The sequence below is a fragment of the Silurus aristotelis genome (assembly GCF_946808225.1).
Source record: "Silurus aristotelis genome assembly, chromosome: 11".
In the NCBI taxonomy this organism is placed as follows: Eukaryota; Metazoa; Chordata; class Actinopteri; order Siluriformes; family Siluridae; genus Silurus; species Silurus aristotelis.
Window position 1 is genome coordinate 22,289,428 of NC_139584.1, and position 22,132 is coordinate 22,311,559.

General features: G+C 36.7%; 1 protein-coding gene across 1 annotated transcript in view; it reads right to left on the bottom strand.

Annotated features, from left to right (window-relative positions):
• cacna1db (calcium channel, voltage-dependent, L type, alpha 1D subunit, b) overlaps positions 1–22,132 on the bottom strand; it is a 120,654-nt gene that overhangs the window by 13,254 nt on the left and 85,268 nt on the right. Inside the window, 23 exon segments of the mRNA XM_083554637.1 lie at positions 970–1,066; positions 1,148–1,275; positions 1,356–1,515; positions 1,716–1,807; positions 1,958–2,023; positions 2,150–2,278; positions 3,008–3,043; positions 5,333–5,416; positions 8,008–8,118; positions 8,269–8,427; positions 8,745–8,946; positions 9,077–9,223; positions 10,837–10,889; positions 10,965–11,072; positions 11,775–11,862; positions 12,115–12,221; positions 15,368–15,427; positions 15,501–15,560; positions 18,473–18,602; positions 18,765–18,891; positions 18,993–19,047; positions 19,141–19,198; positions 20,934–21,048. Of these exon segments, the coding sequence (XP_083410763.1) occupies positions 970–1,066; positions 1,148–1,275; positions 1,356–1,515; positions 1,716–1,807; positions 1,958–2,023; positions 2,150–2,278; positions 3,008–3,043; positions 5,333–5,416; positions 8,008–8,118; positions 8,269–8,427; positions 8,745–8,946; positions 9,077–9,223; positions 10,837–10,889; positions 10,965–11,072; positions 11,775–11,862; positions 12,115–12,221; positions 15,368–15,427; positions 15,501–15,560; positions 18,473–18,602; positions 18,765–18,891; positions 18,993–19,047; positions 19,141–19,198; positions 20,934–21,048 (2,372 nt within the window).

The following is a 22,132-nucleotide window of genomic DNA, read 5'->3' on the forward strand; positions in this document are numbered from 1 at the left end:
TACCACACACTGCAACAGCAGCTGGCCATCGTCCCAGAAGGAAGCTTCTTCTGAAGCTGGCTCAAAAGAAAGCCCGCAAACAATTCGCTGTCAAAGAGCACACATTACTGGAACCATGTCCTGTAGTCTGATGAGACTAATATAAACTTGTTTTGCTCAGATGGTGTCCAGCATACGTGGTGACCCCTGGTGAGAAGTACCAAGAAAACTGTGTTTTTGCATACAGACAAGCATGGTGGTGGTAGCATCATGGTCTGGGGCTGCATGAGTGCTGCTGGTACTGGGGAGATGCGAGACATTGAGGGAAACATGGATTCCAACATGTACTGTGACATTCTGAAGCAGAACATTAAGTCTCTTTGGGCTGAACGGCAGTTTCCAAAATAATAACTCCAAACACACCACCAAGATGACAACTGCCTTTCAGAGAAAGCTGAAGGTGAAGGTGATGAAGTGGCCAAGTATGTCTTCAGACCCTAATCCTATTAAGCAGAAGGTGGAGAAGCATCTTGTGTTTAACATCCAGCAGCTTTGTGATGTCATTATGGAGGCGTAAAAGAGGATCCCAGCAACAACCTGTGCAGCTCTGGTGAATTCTATGCCCAGGAGGATATATATATAACCCCTAATTTTATGATATATATATATATCAACCCTATTGAACACCTTTATAGAATGAATGTGAACACTGACTTCACCCCAGGCCTCCTCATGCTACATCAGCACCAGACCTTGCTAACACCTTTGTAGTTGAATGAGCACAAATCACTACAAGCACACTCCAAAATCTAGTGCAACATCTTCCCAGCGGAGTGAAGGTTATGAGAAAACGTTTTCAGCTTGTACAGTATGTACTTCTTTAGATTTAGGTTTCATTTGAATTTGAATGTCTCTGCCTTTACACATTAAACATTTTCATATAAAAATTCATATAATTTGACAAGTGTGTGCACATTTTTTTATTCTCACCTTACATGCCACCCTATGTGGGCAAAGTTTACCGAATCCCAGTGGTGGCTGAATCCTTCGCAATAATGTTACAACATCCAAGTGTTTAATCCTGCCTCTGAAAAAGATACACACGTAGTGTAAGTAAAGAGAACAATACATATGTTTTTTTCACAACGAAAAATTCTGGGGAACTCACTTGGCCTCTGGGTCATATTCAGACCAAATCCTCTTGAATTCATCCAAGTGATGTGGGCCGAGGATTGACCAGTCGCGTGTCAGGTAGTCGAAATTGTCCATGATGACGGCCACAAACAAATTGATGATCTGAAAAAGATATGTAAGCCTCTGCAACAAAACTGCAAAGCTGCATCATTTAAAAAAAAATTATTATGTACATTTCATACCAAAAAAGCACAGAGCATATAGAAGCTGATGAAGTAAATGATTGCAAAACCACTGCCACATGATTTCTCCTCTCCAGGCGTGATTTCAGAATCAGAGTGACACTGTTTAAGAGGCAAACATGCCAGCATAATTTCCTGCCAAGCCTCTCCTGTAGCACACCTAGAGAGAGAGTGAGAAAGAGAGAGAGAAAGAAAGGGGGTATATTTACAATCCATTTCAAACAGCTGTACACTTTTTTAATTTTTGCACCAAGAGAACCAAGAGATTTTTTTTAATTGAGAACAGTTTTTTTGCATTTACACATAGTGGTGCAAAATACAAAAAAAAAGATTGATTGCACACTCTGATTTGCTTTGTACCTAAACAGCAGGAGGACAGCTTGTGGAAAAGTCTGGAAGTTGTTGTTGCGATTAATGTGCGAGCCATCCATCAAAGCAATCTTCCCGAACACCTAAACCACAAACAATGCATTTTAACATCATACTGCATGTAGACATTCTGGAAATCAGATTCTGTGCCGATCCCACAAAGTACCTCGTACGCAGTCACTATCACACACAGCATTTCTATACGAATAAAACAAACTTGAATTTTTTTTAACCTGCATCCCGATTACTGCGTAGATGAAGAAGAGCATGGCTATCAGCAAAGCGACATACGGCAGAGCCTGAGGGGAAACACAAAGGAGAGGTAGAAAGGAGATAATCAGCGAGGATAATTATATCCGTTCACCACCACTGTTCGTGTTTGCGATGTGGTGGTGGTGGTGGATGAGGCACGCCAAAAAGCACACCTGAAATGACTTGATGAAAGTCCAGAGTAGTGTCCGAATGCCCTCTCCTCTGCTCAGCAGCTTGACCAAACGCATGACTCGAAACAGACGAAAGAATGTGATGGAAATTCGTCCGCTATCCTCAGTGTTCTAAAATCGGAATAAAGTACGTAAGAGAATGCAAATGGCAGAAACAAGCAAGCAAACAAACAAAAAACGCGCACACACACACACACACACACACACACACACACACACACCCACACACACAAAAACTTTATCAGAAAATGATAAAGTTAAAATAGTGATGGGAAATGTATGTCATAAATGCATGTTGAAGTCCACTTTAGAGCATACAAATACCATCGCTGTGCTCTCTGAATAGAAGAGAATACAAATGAGAAATCAATGCAGTGTTTTGTGAAGCACTTGTAAAGCGAGTCTGTTTGCAAAGGCTATATCTGAAATATTACAAACAGAGATGCATGCAGAGATCATCCACATCAACTAAAAACCACGTGGACTCCATCTCCCATGCATCAGCTACAACTCTCCATGCCTTCGGGGAGTTCATTTTTTTAACATGCATATAGTGGTTTGGGCTTTCGAGGCATCTCGACATTCTTTATTTTCATTCAAATAGAAAGCAATAACCTTTCAATAATTGCATTACAAAAAAGTATAAGACAATACTTCACTCAAAATACTATTACTGAATGGCACTTAAAGAAAGTTGAATGAAAGCTAGTGAGGGCGTATTATCTTATTACCACGTGTGCTACATGACCCTGCTAGCTTTCATCCATTCATAGCCATTCATAGCTTTGCTGAATGAAGCAGTCCTTTTAAAATGTAACACCAACAACGGAGGCTTCTTACCCCTCGCTCCACTGCCACTACAGGAGCTTCGGTCTGCTTTAAAACCAAAGTACTGGGGTTAGCAACTCCCTACAGCATTCCTTTTTTTACTCAGTAAAAGCTAGCAATAACAACAATACTTTAGTTTAGCCTGTTTATGATGAAATTCGTCATGCGTAAGTAACAACATGCACACTAACGAAATGAAATACTTTCTTAACCTAACCTAACCTTCAGACGTACAGTTGAGTGCAAAGGTTTGAGTCTTTTTCCCCAACAATGGCAGATGAATTGGAAATGTTAAAGGAGAAATGTTTATTTTGCAGCTAGACAACAATGCAAACTACAGACAAATTAAAGAAATGAATTAAATTAGGCTCCTGAGTATCAGGAGAAACAGAAAAATATTTACTCTATTGATCACGAGTTCTGTGAGCAACACTATCATAAGGGTCTGTGAGCTCTTGAATAAGGATATGTGTTTTACATTGTTACACTACCCTGTTTTGCAGCAGGAGCAGCAGTTTGAAGAATGCAGCTAACTAGCTTTTTTATCCTTAATGCTCCTAAGTTGGTAGCTGCTGTATAATATCTGGTCAGTAGGAAAAAAATTTGGAGAAACTAGAAGATATTACATTAATGAAAACATAATCATAAAGAAATACATTATTTATAATCTTAACATCAACTAACAAGACACTGTCTTTTGTTACTTGTGCTGAAGATTTTTACTGTCATTTTTTAATCATGTTTTTGTAATGTCTTGTTGCTATAAATGCCATTTTCCTTTCTTCATTTGGTCCCAAATGTTCAACAAATTTTGCACTTAAATGTAGTGTGGGAATACTAATAGTTCTACAATACAGCAAAGATTTATTTTTGCATATCTATATATAGACTGTATATATACACAGGTGCATCTCAATAAATTAAATATCATTAAAAATTAATTCAATACAAACATTTCAACTTGTGTATTATATAGATTCATCACACACAGACTGGTATATTTCAAGTGTTTATTTCTTTTAATTTTGATGATTATGGCTTACAGCTAATGAAAACCCAAAATTCAGTATTTCCGAAAATTGTAATATTGTGAAAACTGGATACTCGTGGTGTCAAACTCTAATCAGCTCATTAAATCCAAACACCTGCAAAGGTTTCTTGAGCCTTTAAATGGTGTCTCAGTCTATTTCAGGCTACACAATCATGGGGAAAGACTGCTGACTTGACAGTTGTCCAGAAGACGATCATTAACACCTTACACATGGAGGGTAAGGGGAGGGGAGTGGTAGCTCAGTGGTTAAGGTGCTAGGTAACTGATCAGTGATCAGTTTTAGAGCACTTCATGTTTCCCTTTGCTGACCAGCTTTATGGAGATGCTGATTTTAATTTTCAACTAGACTTGGCAACTGCCCACACTGCCAAAAGTACTAATACCTGGTTTAAGGACCATGGTATCCATGAGCTTGATTGGACAGCAAACTCACCCGACCTAAACCACTCGGAGAATCTATGTGGTATTGAAAAGAGGAAGATACCAGACACCAGACCCAACAACATAAAAGAGCTGAAGGCCGCTATCAGAGCAACCTGGGCTTCCATAACACATCAGCAGCGTCACAGACCGATCACCTCCACGGTAATTTATGCAAAGGGAGCCCCGAGTTCTTGAGTTCTGTACATGTTCATACTTTTCAGTAGCCCAACATTTCTGTGTTAAAAATATTTGTATTTATTTATTTTTATTATTGGTCTTAAGTAATATAAAGATTTTCTGAGATACTGAATTTGGGGTTTTCATTAGCTGTAAGCCATAATCATTTAAATTAAAAGAAATAAACACTTGAAATATATCAGGCTGTGTGTGATGAATCTATATAATACACGACTTTCACCTTTTTTTAGTACTAGAATAAATCAACTTTTTAATGATATTCTAATTAATTAAGATGCAGCTGTGTGTGTGTGTGTGTGTGTGTGTGTGTGTGTGTGTGTGTGTGTGTGTGTGTGTGTGTGTGTGTGTGTGTGTGTGTATATGTATATATACATTTGCTTTAGAAATGTGACTTCAGAAAACACACACTTGCAACATATGAATTTAACATTATAGTGCAAAGCATGGGAGCATTAATACACCAAATCTGTGAGTGCATTTGAAGGGCCTTGCAGATATTTCACAGCATTGTTTAGAATTGTTTATCCAAATTCGGATGCAGAAAAACTGGAATATTCTTTATTTGCATAATTTTTTAGGTGAGGCTAGTGTCTGCTAAGAAAAGCCTGCAAGACCCTTCACACAGGAGGAGGATTCAGCCAAGCGAACAGGTCACCACTACTTACATTGATCTCTGTGATTGCAATGTCAACGACGCTACCAACAACAATTAAGGCATCAAACGTGTTCCATGCATCGGTAAAATAGTGCTGCTCGCACCCACCAAACAAAAGAGGGGGACAGGAGTAGAAAGAAATTGTAAGGGGTGGGGTAGAAAGAGAGACACAGAAAAGAAAGCCAAAGTTATGATGGTGCAGCCATTGAAATAAGAGTTGAAAAGGGGGGCACTGTGATTCTACACATTAACTTTATAAACCTTTCTTTTTTGGTTAAATGCTAAGATGCAATTGTACTGTAGTATATTACACTTTTATTACCTTAGACACATGGAAGAATCTCCTATATTACAATGCTGTTGAAATCTCTATTCTGATTGGGCAAAAGATGTGTAATATATAATGATTGGGCTTCTATACATAACAATATCATGAAGTTGGCTCCTGTTTTAAGATACATTTTTAAGATATAGCACTTGTAGCGCACTTTGTCACTTCATATTTTATGATTTTTTGCAGGAAAGTTTTCCAAACTGAGGACTTCAGATTTTTTGTCTAGTAACAAACAAAAAATGAGGATGGTGAAAAAGTGAGTGATTTTCACTGCTTTCAAGCCAGTGAAATGTTCTCAAAGTATAAGCATGGGGTCTGTTTTTTTATTATTATTATTAAATCACTTAGTTTTCCCATTAAGCAAGCACTCCTAAACATTAGCAAAGTTTTATATTGCTTATTTTATATACCGTTAGTTGTGGTCCACTATTTTGATTGGCTGAGAGATGGTCCAATAGTGCCTATATTTGCTATAACTGCACTGGAATATTTCAAGTGTTAGCAAAATCATGTGAACATGGTAAACTGAATTTAGACAGGAATATATAATCTGAGTTAAAGTATGAAAAATTTGTCAGATGATGATAAAAAATAAAGAGGGAATAAGTGCCAGTTTCCCTGGAAACACCGACAAATAATTGGGAACCAGCGAGTGAACAACATGCTATAAAGTAAATTTGGTTTCTTTGCAATTTGTATCCAATCACAAACCGATATTGTTTTCCAAATGCCACTTACTTTCTATTAATTTCATGTTTAAAGAAGTGTAATGTAAAAGAAACCACCTCGTTATAGTATATAATATTGCTACCGCTCTGATCCAGCTGTAGGGAATCACAACCATGTTGCTGAATTTAGTCGAATATGGCATATGTTGAGCGTAGCCTCAGTTTTGCTTGTGCAATATTGCTTAATCAAGTTCTTATAGTTATTAAACTGTTTGTCTGGTTTTATTTAAACAAACCAAAAAAAGGCGATATGGACCTGATGGAAAGAACAGAAACAGAAAAATAGCCCCAATAAACATCTTAAATATTACTGTACACATTTATAATAAATACCATGTATGATATACAGTGTCTGTCAATTTTTATAACACTAGTCTTTTATGTTTTCTGAGACACATGCATTTTTTTTTTTGTTTATATATGCAACCAAGTAGGTAAAAGGCAAAAGACATTCTGGGTAAAAGGAATTTTAAACCAACATGGCTACCATTCCATACTTCAGAGCCAAGCGGTTTGTGGCTCTGAGATAAACTGGTGATGCCAGGATTGTGTAAAGCTGTTATTCATTCTACAGAAGGATTTTTCAATTAAAATCAAATTGAACATCTGTACATGTATATATTTGTTTGTTTGAAGTAAATCTTTATAATGTTAAATTACCTTTGTTGCCTATAAAGAAAAGGAACATGCATGTATCTTAAAAACAATAAAAGATTTCCAAATTTATAACATGTGCTATAGATCTGTTATGATGGAAATTGAGGAAAGCATTTTACATTGAAAGATTGCAAATACATCAAACTGAACAAAAAAAATGTAAAAAGTGTTTTTGCAGTCATTGTGTTAAATAATGAACAGAGATCTATGTATGATGTGTTACATAGTTACTGTTACAGTTACCACCATGTACACTGTGGATGTGCAGTATTATAAATCCTGTTACAGTTTTAATTACATGAATAAATGAATGAATTCAAATGAATGTACATTCTGTTTAAACACAGTGCCCCCCCCCAATCAGAGCATGGTTACCATAGATACAGTTTAGTTAGATCAGACTCAATTATGAACAGCTAAAGAACATTTGGACACATTTGCAGCCTGGATCTATGGTGTCTGCTCTGGTGGTAAAATTTAGTATACATGGAATTTGCAGAGGTGATATACAGTACAAGGCCTGTGCCCTACATTGACAAGCCCAGAGTGAGAAAGGGGCAAGAGGATGAGCGGAGTTAGGGGAATAAGGGTGGGAGTGAGCACGTGGGGCGGGAACTGTACTCACATCTACCTGACTCAGAATGATGTGTACTACGCTGCCAATCACGACCAGGGCATCAAACACATTCCAGGCATCGCCAAAATAACCCTAGGCAAAGAGGGTTAATGTCCAGCCAGGAAGGAGGGAGGGGAGGGGAGAATGAGGGGCAGGAGAATAAATATGGAGGGATTAAGTCAACAGATCTTGGGACAAATATACAAAACTAAGGGAACCTCTGGAATCTGAGATGAGAGGAAAACCTAGAGTCTTCCAGTATCAAAACAGAACACCCCCTCTAATGATTAAAATTCTATTCCTGGGATGCATTTTCTAGCTTGTAACGGTAAAAAGTCTCTGTGTCATACCCTAGGTTTGAAGGCGATGAGTTTGAGAATCATTTCCACTGTAAATACTCCTGTGAACATCATGTTGAGGATGTCCATGGCATAATTAAAGCGGTGAGACTGGCCATGATGCTGTATGAACAGTAACAATGAAATTATTATATAGAAATTAATATATAATTAACATAATGGTACTTATTCCTACACTGCAGGACAATTGAAAAGTTGCATTTTGACATTCTGAATAAAAGACTAGACATTAAGGAAATATATCCTCCTTACCTGTACGGCCAGGCAGAGTGTGTTGAGGATGATGAGAATGAACATGACATATTCAAAACCAGTGGAATTTACCACGTACCAGAACTTATACTGGTAGTGGTTCTTTGGAATATATCTGCGCAACGGACGAGCTTTCAAAGCATACTCCACACACTGACGCTGTCGAGGACAAAACAGAGGTAAAAACACAAACTAAGCAAAGTAGAGGAACTTGACTTAAAACTACTTAAACAACTGTCAAACAGTTTAGGGTTGGAAGAAAAAAGACAGGAAAAGAGAATAGAATATAAAAGAGGAGATGGTAAAAAAGGGAAAAGAAATGAAAAGAAAAAAGGGAAAGAAAAGAAAAGGAAAAAAGGAAAAAGAAAAAAAGGATAAAGAAAGAAAAGAAAAGAAAAGAAAGGAAAAGACAAGAAAAGAAAAGTCAAGAAAAGAAAAGAAAAGAAAAGAAAAGAAAAGAAAAGAAGTCTTCAGACCTGATTCTTGTCCAGTTCACAGTTTTTGTACTCCTTCTCTCCCTGTTCCTGGAAGGTGACAATGACGAAACCTACAAAGATGTTCATCATAAAGAAGGCGATGATGATGATGTAGATGATGAAGAAGATCGAGATCTCAATGCGGTAGTTGTAAATGGGCCCCATGTTTTCTCGGTTTGAGTCTATAGCTTTGTATAGGAGGCTTAAAAAAGGAGAAACAAATAAAAGATAAAATGACTAGTCCAAAGCTGCATCTGCATTTGGTAAAGCATACCAGATAGTGTATGTGAGTGCATGTACATGTGCATTTTCTAGCAAGAAGGTGCCCTTACTCTGGCCAGCCCTCAAAGGTCGACACAGTAAAGAGAGCCATCATAGCATGCAGAACGTTGTCAAAGTTGAAGTCACTGTTTAACCACTTTCTCTCCCGCACTTGTGGCATTGCATTATCACCAATACTGTACAGTATGAATGTTCCCCTGTAGAAAGCAAAGAAGAGGGTCATCTTACATACATACAGGGTTAAACAAGGTATAACACAATGCTACTATCCATATCTACACTCCAAATATTTATTTATTTGTATTTTGTATCTCAAGTGTGCATATCCTACATCAGAAGGTAGCATTTATTAAGCTCATTACTCAAAATATATAATAAACAAAAAAAATATTTTTTTGGTAGGTTTATTTATTGCAAATATTAATTATAACTGAATGATCCAGATTAAAGATGTGGAGTTGATTTCATGTGGTAAATTGACATTTTGCAGTAGGCAGTCTAAAACCATCTGGGACATTTTTAACAAAAATACACTGGCTAGCTGTCAGGCGAAAGAACGTGCCGGAAACCGAAGTGAAATCCACAAGGTTTTTTAATGAAGAATAACAGGGCAAAGCAGAAAACGGCAAACCGCAATTAAACTCCAGGTTAACTAAACCTGGTTAAAGCTGTGATCAGACTGACGTGAACAAACACACAGAGTCCCGTAAACAGAGATAAACCAACTGAGTAGTTTGGGTAGTCCAACAGTGTTCCTTAGCCTAAGCTGTAGAACGGATAATAAGCTGGTGGAGGAACGGGGTTTAAGTAGCATGCAAACTGATGAGGGCCAGGTGTAGCTGATTAGTGTGTGGAAGAGCTGCTTGGAGTGATAGGTGGAGGTGTGGCTGGTGGATCCCTGACACTAGCATAGCAACAACAATAGTCCCGGAAGACCATGGAAGACCTAAACTGGATGTCTGCAGGATTCTTTCCTTGATGAAGAAAAAACAATTCACAACACCTAACCATGTGAAAAACACTTTCAAGAAAGTAGGCATATCACTATCAAAGTGTACAATCTAAAGACACATTTATGAATGTAAATATAGAGGTTTACCTTGAGATGCAAATCACTGATAACACTTAAAATCAAAAAGTCTAGCTGAGACACTCCTAGGAAGTATCTTAAAAGAACAGCCTGCCTAATTCAAGATTCTTTTTAGAATATGAACTAAAGAGTAACAGAAAAACACTTGTTTGAAAGAGTATAGAGAAGAAAAGGAAGGACTGGTGATCCAAAGCATACCACATCATCTGTCAAACATAGAGGCAGTGTTATGGGTAAGTTTACTACCGGTCAATAGTTATAGAACACTATTGACCCCCATTTTTTTATTTTAGGTTTTTATGGAAATCTAAGTCCAGTGAATAATTCTCAAGGGAGGAGCCTCGGTTCTTGGTAATCACTCCAAACAGTCAGTGACTACAAAGAATTTGCATCCAATTTAAAACAAAATTATCTTTTATATTTCGCATGTTAAGTTTTTTCCAAATATTTATGAGCCTGGGAAAATAGAGGTACTATGGCAAAAAATGTGGCTGTGATTATTATTACTTATTATAAAAATTTATAAATTATTGTAAATTATTTTATTTAAAAAATGGCTGTAATTATTAAAGAATATCCTATTTTTGTCAAACCCACTGAATAAAAGCTGAAAGTTGACACAATTATATCTTGATTGCTTTGTTTCAAATCCACTTTGTTGGTGTGGAGAAAAAAGAAAAAGAATGGACCCGACTATAATTTTAGACTCTAAGCACTCACTTGCATTCTGCTTCACTGTATTTGGCATCATCTGTACAGCGGTAAAACTTCCCCTAGAGAAAAACGGACAATGAACGTTATACCCTAATTCAAAAGATTACATAAATTACAGTTTTTGATCAATCTACCTTGAAGAGCTGCACCCCAATACAGGCGAACATAAACTGCAGCAGAGTGGTGACGATCATGATGTTGCCGATGGTTCTGATGGCCACAAACACACACTGCACCACGTGCTATAAAGAGCAAATTGCATGAAACTCAAATTCAAAAGGTTTATTTATTGGAAATTTATGGGAGATATTTCTGAGAGATCAGTGGCTACTGTACTGTTTAAGAAACCAACAATGCCACAATAACTGCATTCATATGACTGTATCTGTCTCCAAGTTGCCCGATTTGATAAAAGCATAGATTGTGTCCCAAACAAAGAACATTGATACAATATATATATATATATATATATATATATATATATATATATATATATATATATATATATATATATATATATATATATAAAAAACAACCCTTGGTGGCTGTTCAAACATCCAAAAAAGGGCTGTGTAAATGATAATACTGTAAGTCACAAATCATTGACATGTAGCATGATCAACTGAATCAATCAATGAAAGGTAAAGTATTCACTTAACAACTTAATTTGACTTAAATGACAATTAATGGACGACTAAAACCATTATGCAAATGTGCATTATATTAATCAAACCTCTGGACTTAATAAAAATAGACAAAAAAAAGACTTATTTACTCTGTATTTAATGCATTGCATACAATTAGTCATCAGGCATGCTAACTGTAAATTGCTAGTATTGTATTAGCCTCCAATAATGGGTAGTTTACGGCTGGCACATGCTTATACTCCAAAACAGCTGATCTCGACAGATTTTCTGTTTTTAGAATCAGAGAGCTGGTCTTACTTTCAGTCCTTTGGCCCTGTTGATGGCTCGAAGAGGACGAAGCACTCGCAGTACTCTTAGAATCTTTACAACAGAGATGGCTGAGGACCTGTGAACACAACACACTTCACAACATACTCTTCTGTTCAATTTTCTCAGCAGTTGACGTTAAACAAGAAACTCAAATATGTCTGTATTTATTAATAAAGCATAAATAACACCTTTAAATAACTCTAATAAATCATTTTTTCTCATCTCATACACAGCTCATGTAGTTGCATTAAGCAATTTTAATTGTAATTTTTAAATATTGCTGTTTCTTTTTGGTATTGTTGCTGTCTTTGTGATGTAAGGTACATACTGTATGCCAAACGACACCAAAGAGACTCCAACGACTAGCAAATCCAGCAGGTTGAAGTAGTTTCTGCAGAATGCTCCTTTGTGCAAGAACGCACCATAGGCCGTCATCTAAATGAAAATGTCACCAGGTTTAAAGAACAGGTCAAAATACATAAATACATTATATAGAAAAAATAACATTAGATCAACACATACTACAGCTTATACATGTATAAGCCTTTCAAGTATGTGTGATTAAGTGATATTAAATCATTCAGGACAGTGTTATTGTTTTAGTTGGATTACGGTTTTGCCTCTGAATACTCAGTGGGATATTCCATTTTTTCTTCAATATCAACATCAAGCTACGGCAACTGTGTAATTACAACAAACATTAATTTCCTGTTTGCCTTATTGCAATTCACAGACCTTCCCCATAACCCTGTGTTCACACTGGCAGCCACACAACAAAACAAAGTGGTTGAAATTAACGAAGTTGCAATGACAGCTGGCGGTTTTTGAACAGCAGCTGGTATGGCAAATGGCTGGTAAAATGGACATGGAGAGCCCAAATGTCATTGAAACAGCTTCTACCCAAAGGCAATTTTCTGTTGTTAACAGGCTAGCTAGCATTCAGGAACCACTATACTGCTGACCTGCCAGTTAGTAGCAATCCTGCAAATCCTATTCTGAATAATTGTAGTAGTGGTTCAAATGTTATAATTTTACTGTAAGGATGTATCATTTAAATAATAATAATATTGCTTTATTATAAGTAATTGTTCATTACTATATTTACTATGTGGACAAAAGTATTGGGACACCTGACTTTACTAGCCATATATGGTTTTTCACCAAACCTACCACAAAGTTTTAGGCACACAGTTGTACAGGATGCCTTTGGAGACAGTAGAATTACATTTTCCTTTCACTTGAAAATCCCCAGACCTGTTCCAGAATAGCAATGCCCCTGTGCACAAAGGGAGCTCCATGAAGATATACTTTACATGGGTTGGAGTGGAAGATCTTGGGTGGCCTCTTACAGCGTCCCGACTTCAAGCCTATTAAACACCTTTGGGATGAATTGTTACGCTGACTGCACCCTTAACCTCCTCACCCTACATCAGTACCTGACTACAACCCTTGTGGCACAAATCTCCTTCACCACACTCTAAGATCTAGTGAAACATCTTCCCAGATGAGTGGAAGTTATTATACATGCAAATTAAAACTAATTGTGAAATGGAATGTTTAAAAAAGCACATATAGTCAGGTGTCCACAAACCTTTGCCATTATTTATTATATAATGCAATTAGTCAGAATTTTTTTTTTTATATATTTCCAGTATATAAAGATAGTATTGTGCTGTTTTGTCTAAGAGCTGTGTGTTGAATGCATCATGTTGTGACCAAACGCCAAGAACACTTTGGCAAATAGGATTATTTTGATTATACCTATGTTACCACTTTCAGGACATGAAGACAATTAGGTCCATACAATTAGGAACAGATCTCTTGAGAAGTTAGTTCTGACACTAGTAGACAGCAATGCACTACATGGAAACATTTTATACACAAACATTTTCATGCCTGCAAATTAGAGAACATTTGTTTGTATGACTATGCCACTACCACTGAAACCACCGTGAGTTTTTCATCCAGCAGTAAACTAAAAACAGCCATTAGTGGCAAGAGCAATTAGAACGATTTGTGCAGATCAAGAACAAAAACTTGCTTTGTCCTTTTCCAAGTACAGGAAACTCTTGTTTGTAGTGAATAGGACAATGGACAGTGGTGGTTCAGTGGTTATGGCTCTGGTTTACTAATCATAAGGTCAGGGGTTTAAGATCCAGCATCACCAAAATGCCACTGGAAGGCCCTTGAGTAATGCACTTAACCCGTTCTCCACCAGAGGCGCTGTATCATGACTGACCCTACACTCTGACCCCAGTCTCTTAACATCGTTGGGATAGGAGAAAAAAAGAATTTCACTGTGCTTTAATGTACATGTGACAGGTAAATAAAAAAAAAAAACCTGTATCGTTTAATATCAACATGTTTTATATGGGAAATGTTCCTTTAATGGACAGGTCTGACAATATGACTGCTGAGTTCATTTTAAGAATCTACTGAGTCATATTTCTAGGCATTTCAGGGTACAGTAATATAGACTATCAGGTTGATAAGTGGGCCATAATTGTGTGATAGAACATTACAGCTGTAACTGCTGATCACTAGGATTATCATGTAAGATTATAGGTCTTTCTTCTAATGTTAATTGCCAGTTGAGATTTGGAATTCATTGTCATCAAAAAAGGACCAGGGCAGACTTCCAGTTTCACAACAGATTGTGCCTTGTGAAGTATGAAATGACTTTCGAATCCTCCGAAATCCACCAGACGAAACACCACTCAGAAGGTCGACACTAAAACAATTAGACAACATAACACTGTGTCCAAGCCAAACAAAGGGGGCTTTAAATCAGCATTCTACTATTCACCAGCCACTGCAGGCAACAAAAAATACCAACAAAATAAGGCAAACCAGACAGTGTTTTCAAACACAGTCTCAGAAATCTTCCTTGAGTGCTATAGCTCCTTGTGATAAACATGCAATTATTATTATTATTTATTTTATTTTTTTTTTCAGAAAAGGACTGGGATAATAACACAAGACAGTGAAAATTCATTTCGTACAGGATGACAAAGTAGTCCATTCAATCTGAAAACACTCTACTGGGAAAACCTCTGATTCCAGAAGAGCATTTTTTTCTCACTTTTAATGCACCGAAGTACAGACAAAAGTGCAGATGCGATGTTTCATGATGTGCATGTGCATGAATACGTTTGCATGAATATGGCATTTATGGTAATGGACACCATGCAACCTCTTGCACCGAAGCAAACATCTCACAGTAGGCAAACCTGAAGCTAATGTTTAAACCCTGACACATGTTTAAAAGAAAATAATGGTTTCTATGCTGCTAAGTTTGGGGTGTTGGTTTAAAAATCTGATTTCCACATTTTATTTAGTCATTTTACACTGCACTATAATAACCAACCCTATTGCCAGCAAATTACAGATCTTATAACATAGGACTATTTGACTTTATACTATAACACATAGTTGAACACATGCCAAACGGGAATGATTTTTAAATATCTTATGAAGAGGAGTGATGTTACACAAACAAGTAACAGTGCAATGGCCTCTGTGAGACGACTTGACAAAACGGTGATGCAGCAAGGCCGACCATGCCAGGGAAACGAGTTTACCTTTAATATGATCTCAAAGGTAAATATACTAGTGAAGACATAATCGGCATAGCCTAGGACCTGTGGAGGCAAGAGTCATACCATTAACAATGCTAAGCTAGTACAAAACATCAAGGCATGGAAAAGCATTTACCTTCAGTAGGATCTCTACTGTAAAGATAGCTGTGAAGGCATAGTCAAAATAACCAAGAATCTGTAAAAGGGCAACATGACAGTTAAGTAAAGACAACAAGTTGCGTTTTTGGTGACAAGTCTCATTTACAGAACTTTCTCCTTACCCCTGTGAAGTTAAACAGCCATGCCGGTGGATATCTAACTAGAGCCATGAGGCTAATGTAGATACCGAATAATGAAAGTCATATATAGTGCCTTGCATAAGTATAATTTCCCTGCTTTGAAAATCAGTGACTTGATGCCCCTTTACACATCGCTACATTTTGCAATTTGAGCTACAACCTGGAATTGTAGAACCCTTTAGTACCTGAGAATTGGCAAACTCCAAATGGGATTTTTAAATGGATTGCCCCTGTTCTACACAGCCAAGATGGTCACATTTAAAGAAAGTCCACATAGAACCTGTGGAAATGTGAGAAAGGAGATCAGCTAATGTACAGTATGTTCCTTTCCAGAATTATTAGCACCTTTGTGTCCTAGCAGTGGCTGCCCTTTGATAAGATTCTCTCATCTAAGATATATCTCCAGCTGTTTCTGAGTTACCCCTGGTATTTCAGGTGCCTTTTATCAGCTCACAGACATGAAAAAAAGAAAGCAGGGTATATTTATGCAAGGCAATGGATATGCTTACACGATGTCAAAACATCTAATGTGGCTCAGGATACAGTAATAGAAATCTGTAGAAATGTACAAAAAGTCACCAAGTATCTAAACTCTGTGAGTGTAACAAACTGCAGGTTATGGTTAAGAAGTAGGCCAGATTTTGCAATGATGTCTACTAGGGGTGTAACAGTACACATATTCGTAGCGAAGTTTTTCGTTTCAGGGCTTTCGGTTCAGTGCACCCATGTACCCAATGCAATCCTTTCTACAATACATGCGGAACATAGATCAAATTTAAGTTCACTCAGGAACAAATTTAGTGGTGGTCCGCAAAATATTTTTTATTTTTAAACTTGAGAAAATACACAACAATGCCATAAGTAAAAAAAAAGAAACTAGAGTTAGCGCAGTGCCACTGTGGCTTCTTACTCCGTACCGGAATGATTTGTTTTGCGCAAGTAAGAAAACGCTAAAGAATTCATAGCGCTAACATTAGCCACTAGCCACTTCGCTATGGATTCTTTAGCGTTTTATGTCCAGCTTCAAAAATTTCTCTTAAAAGAAAAAAAAACTTAACAATTCCATATCGAGGGAGTGAGTGAATAAGGTATGAAAGGAATAAAAACATTTCTTAAAGTATGCTGAAATAAGCAGAACAGTTAAGTCGATCATATCGTTAGAAAATGTAATATTAAATGTAAAATGATTATTAATTAACGTTAATTTAATGTGTGTGTGTATATATATATATATATATATATATATATATATATATATATATATATATAAATATATAAATATAAAGCTCAAATACCACTGACTGACTCACTCACTCATCACGAAATCTCAAAAACCACTGAACGGATTGCAATGAAATTTGGAACATACCTTCCTCTTGGGTCTTAGGTGCTCACTAAGAAAGGGTTTTGAAAAATTCGCCCTGGATCGCGGCTAACTCGCGAAAAACGCGATTTTTAACGCATTGTAAATTCTTCGAAATAACATTACGGATCCTAATGAATTTTAGTACATTGTTTCTTATTAGATGTTAGATGCACGGTAAAAATTATTTTCGAAGTAGTTTGCCCTGTATCGGTACTACAAAGGGGTAGTACGTTATTTGTTGACGTTACGTTCTGATCTCTAATCATCCAGTCCTGCTCAGTGCTTACTGCTTATTGCCATATTGCTTAGTGTTCTGCCTTCCGTAGCGAAGCACGGGTACTTTCAGCTAGTATATTTATATATATTTACATTTATTAAATTTAACGAAGCAGGCATTTTATTTGAAAGTGTTTTTTTAAATGTAAGCTGTTCAAATATTGCTAATCACAAATGTTAATAATAATAATCAACTGCGTTAAAAAAATAAATAAAATAAAAAAGCAATTTTATGTTTTGCATTTCTTCCCCTTAACCGTACCCGAAATTATACCGAACCGTGACTTAAAACCAGAGGGGAAAAAGTGAAAAGTTAATTTTGTGTAAAGTTACACCCCTAATATCTACACTAAAGAGTCTCAACTTGGGGTCCAGGAACCATCCTAAAGCATGAAGGTGGTCTCAGTGGTGAGCCTAGTTGTATTTATGTTGACACAGGGTTTATGGAATGAATTTAAATAGTTAAAGAGGTCCCAGACTGCAAAGCATTTGAGAAACCTTGCTTTAGACAACAGACTAAAAAAATAAGTTAATACAGAAGATATAAGTTACAGGTAATAGTGTAGTTGGCATGGCAGTGAGTTAGAATTGTAAGGTGGAGGATCTTTTGGGGCGTGCCATGGAATTGTCAGGTGACACCCATGTTTTGATTGCAGAAATTTTGGCACTGTCTTATGCAAAATGAACATTTTGTGGTTGCATTTAAATGAGTGATGTTGACAGCACACAACCCCAGGCCACAATATTTGAAGGCAGAATTGTTCAGACAATTAATTTATTAAAACCATTTATTGAAACAATTATTGCATAACTTGAATACTTTTGAATCAGATATTTGAAGATTTGAGCTTGTATTCATGTAATATATTCTGGGTAAGATAGATTTCTATTAGTTGTTATCTACATTAGTCAAAGAGCTTCAGTACAAATCTACAGATTAATATTAATATCTGAATAACTACATTTGGGGTAAGTGGGAATTTTTTGTAAATTCCATTTTTGAATAAACCATTCCTTTTAAACTGCATGAAGAAAGTTCATAAGCCATTTGTTTCCAGGTGAAACTCTGGAATGCTTTTATAAAGAATTCATGGTGTTAGAATTGAGAAAATAAATATATATAAATTAATACAATACATACTGAAAGTACTTAAGGGAAGATCTTACAATGTTCCGTGATGAGGTGCTCCGAATGGGGTCCTCGGCTGCCAGCGAGAAGGAGCTGAGCATGATGAAGACTAGGGTAATGTTGGTGAAGATCTGGTGGTTGATCAGGCGATAGCAGCCCATGCGGAATCTGTGGAAAATTAATGTATTGTATGTCCCCCTCCAGAACATATAAACAGCCTTTTTTTGTCACATATACTTGTTAAAATGTTGGAAGATGAAAACATTTTTGTGTGAAAATTCAGACTGTGTTAGTGTGTGTGTGTAATAGCTTTGTGTGTTCGTCTCTCACGGATTAGTGTGGCTGAAAATGAAGAAAGCGGTTCCCTCAGGAATTGGCTGGACCTTCTCTTTGAGGCTAAAGTCTGACAGCCTCTGGGGACGGGGTTCTGATGGCACATCTGGGTCATCATCCACCTCTGTATATGCATGCACATACAGTATCAGGGAGCATGTCTTCAAGTATATCAGTCCATCTTTATAGTGTTTATCGTAAAATCCAATGAATCAGAAAGTGCACCTGTAGAATTAACAGCCTCTCGTTCTTCATCTCCTGTGTCCTCTTCTAATGCAACCTGCCAAACAAGTAACACATAATATTATTATAAATGTGTAGACACCTCCATTAGGAACATCCAACATTCATAGGAAAGTCTTAAAAAAAATACCTTAGTTCCTCCATCTTCACCCCCTTTATCATCTTCCTTTCTCTCCATGCTACCTTTCCTAAAGGAAGAGTTTTGTTTATTAAAGGATGACATTTGCATCACAATCTTGTACCATCGACAAGAATTTCAACACAATATCTCCAAAAAAATAAAACATTTTAGAACATGTTTATTTAAAACAAATTCAGTAGATGTCTAAGGGCAGTCGTTTTCTTACGCAAATCACGGATGATGCTGCTTTCCATTTGTCATATGAATACCTTTTAAAACATTATTTATGCGTACATATGGCTCAAAGTAAACAAGCAAGTGTCTTGGATACCACATTCACTATATGGACTCACTACAAGGCCTGGGTGTGGCTTGAGAAATGGAACTCAGGTGTGTCAAACCACAGTTTTAACAGGGGGGGCATGTAGATTTTGATCTTGTTTTCCCTCTGTTCACGTTGGTAAAAACTGCATGTTGTGCTCACTTGTGTTATTTTTTACTAATATTTAAATTAGTTTGATGATCTGAAACATTAAAATGTCACAAACATGCAAATAAAGTAAGAAATCAGGAAGGGGGCAAACACTTTTTCACACCACTGTATATATGTGGACTGTATACCTGATCGTAATATTTGTATGTGATTTTTAAACATCCCATTCCACACCTTGTCCCTCTTTACTGGTATAATAACCTCCATGCTTCTGGACTATATTTTGGAGTGTGGTTGTGGACAAAAGCATTAGTAAAGTCAGGTACTGATGTAGGGTGAGGTGAGGAGGCCTGAGGTGCAGTCAGCTTTCCAAATCATCCCAAATGTGTTCAGTAGGGTTAAGGTCAGAGCTCTAAAGCAGGCCACTCAAGATCTTTTACTCCAACCCATATAAAGCATATCTTCATGGAGCTTGCTTTGTGCAGAGGGCACTGTCATGCTGGAACAAGTTGAGGTCTCTTAATTTAATGCTATCGTGTACAAAGACAACAATTGTGTGCCTCCATCTTTGTGCCTCCTTTTTTGTGAAACGTCAAAATTCTGCATTGTTAAATATCACAAAACAGAACTATGATACAAGTATATGTTGTGAGATTAGCTGTTTTTATCTTCTGGGCAATGTAAAGATTTTCTGTGTCTCTAATAGGGCATTACTAAATGAAAAATAAAAGTTTTGTATTTTGTTTTTTTTAACAAAATAATAATCAATCATTTGGTTTAAAAGTTTACAACCCCTTCTCCTAAATGTATCATGGCCCTTAATGTATCATGTTGCCTTCGTTTAAGCAAATAGATGTGTGGATATTTTGCAATAGTGTACAAGTCCCTTAGTTATCTCAAAATCATTTATCTGCTGTTGGAAATGGGGTCAAATATGCAGAAGCTGCTGTACACTAAGCCAAATGTGCATTTTCTGGATAATTAGTCTTATGAGAAATCAGTGATCATTTAGGTAAAAGCACACATTATTAACGAGCAAGTTAAATTCTGGAACGTTTCAATTGTGCAAATTCGGGAAAGTATTAAATAAAAGAATGAATGACTAAATAATAAATAGTCTTTTGCATTTTTACAGCTTCGTCAAGGCCTACGTAAAATTATGACCCCAAACTGTACTACTTTTCTAATGACAATTGCAAGTAGACTTGTCTTGAGAATGTCTTAATAAACCATATGATATGTTCATCTTTTTTTTCATTTTCGTTTATTTCATTGAAATGTCCTATTTGTAGGCAGCATTCATGGAGGACATTCGTGTAGGTGCATCTACCGAAATCCAAAAAAGACATTCAGTTTGTAAAGCAATTACCTGGCTCTCTTCTTCCTCTTGTTCTCTTCCTCTTCCTCTTTTTGTGCTGAGTTCAGGCTCTCCGCATCAGCCAGGTTGTCCACAGCAATGGCCAAAAAGACATTTAGCAGGATGTCTTGTCCAATAGTCAAGGATCACAAATAAGTGCAACACACAGAGACAACTCTCAAATCACATATGACAATAAAAAATGTTGCAAAATGCAATAAGTAAAATATAAGATTCGTGCTGAAGATGTGGCATGCGCACTTCGTTTTTGGAATACATATTTACAGATAGTTCAATATTAGAAGAAAGAATAAAAACAGTAAAATGTCATCTACACATATACCATATGGACAAAATAATTGGGACACCTGACTTTTCCAGCCATAAATGGTTCTTCTTTAAACTGTCACCACAAAGTTGGAGGCAACCAATTGTATAGAATGTCTTTGGATTTCATAGAAATACATTTTTACCTTCACTTGAACTATGAGACCCAAACCTGTTCCAGCATGACAACGCTCCTGTGCACAACACAAGCTCTCTGACCTCAACCTTACTAAACACGTTTGGGATAAATGTAAACGCTAACCCCAGACCTCCTCACCCTACATCAGTAGCTGACTTTACTAATGCCCTTGTAGCTCAGTGAGCACAAATGTCCTCCACAACCCTCTAAAACCTAGTGGAACATCTTCCCAGATGAGTGGAGGTTATTATAACAGCAAATGGGGACTAAATGTGGAACGGGGGATGTTCAAGAAGCACGTACAAAACGTATTGTCCGGTTTCCACAAATGTATGTCTTTAATATTTTCTACTTTATCATTTTTTTTATACCACATAACTGTTTATTGCTTATTGATTTTCTACAACAGCAATTTTGGGGCTGCAAGATTTCTAACTAATTCAAGTAAAAAGTTTCTATATTATTAATTACTTGTATGGCCAGTCCTCACATAAGTGGATTAAAAAGCAGGCGTACTTATTGATACGGTGAAGTTTTTTTTTGCAGATTTTGTTCGTACGAAAGGAGCCTCCAATATGCTTTTTAAAAGTCAGTAGAGCAGCTTCCAAACAGAGAGAATTGCCGTTTTGGAGTAACACAACGAATGCATTTTTGTCAAATGAACCTTAAAAAAAAAAAAAAAATAAAAGGTTTTTTTTGAGAGAATGACTTATATTAGCTATTCTAACACAAGTGATTGTCTGAA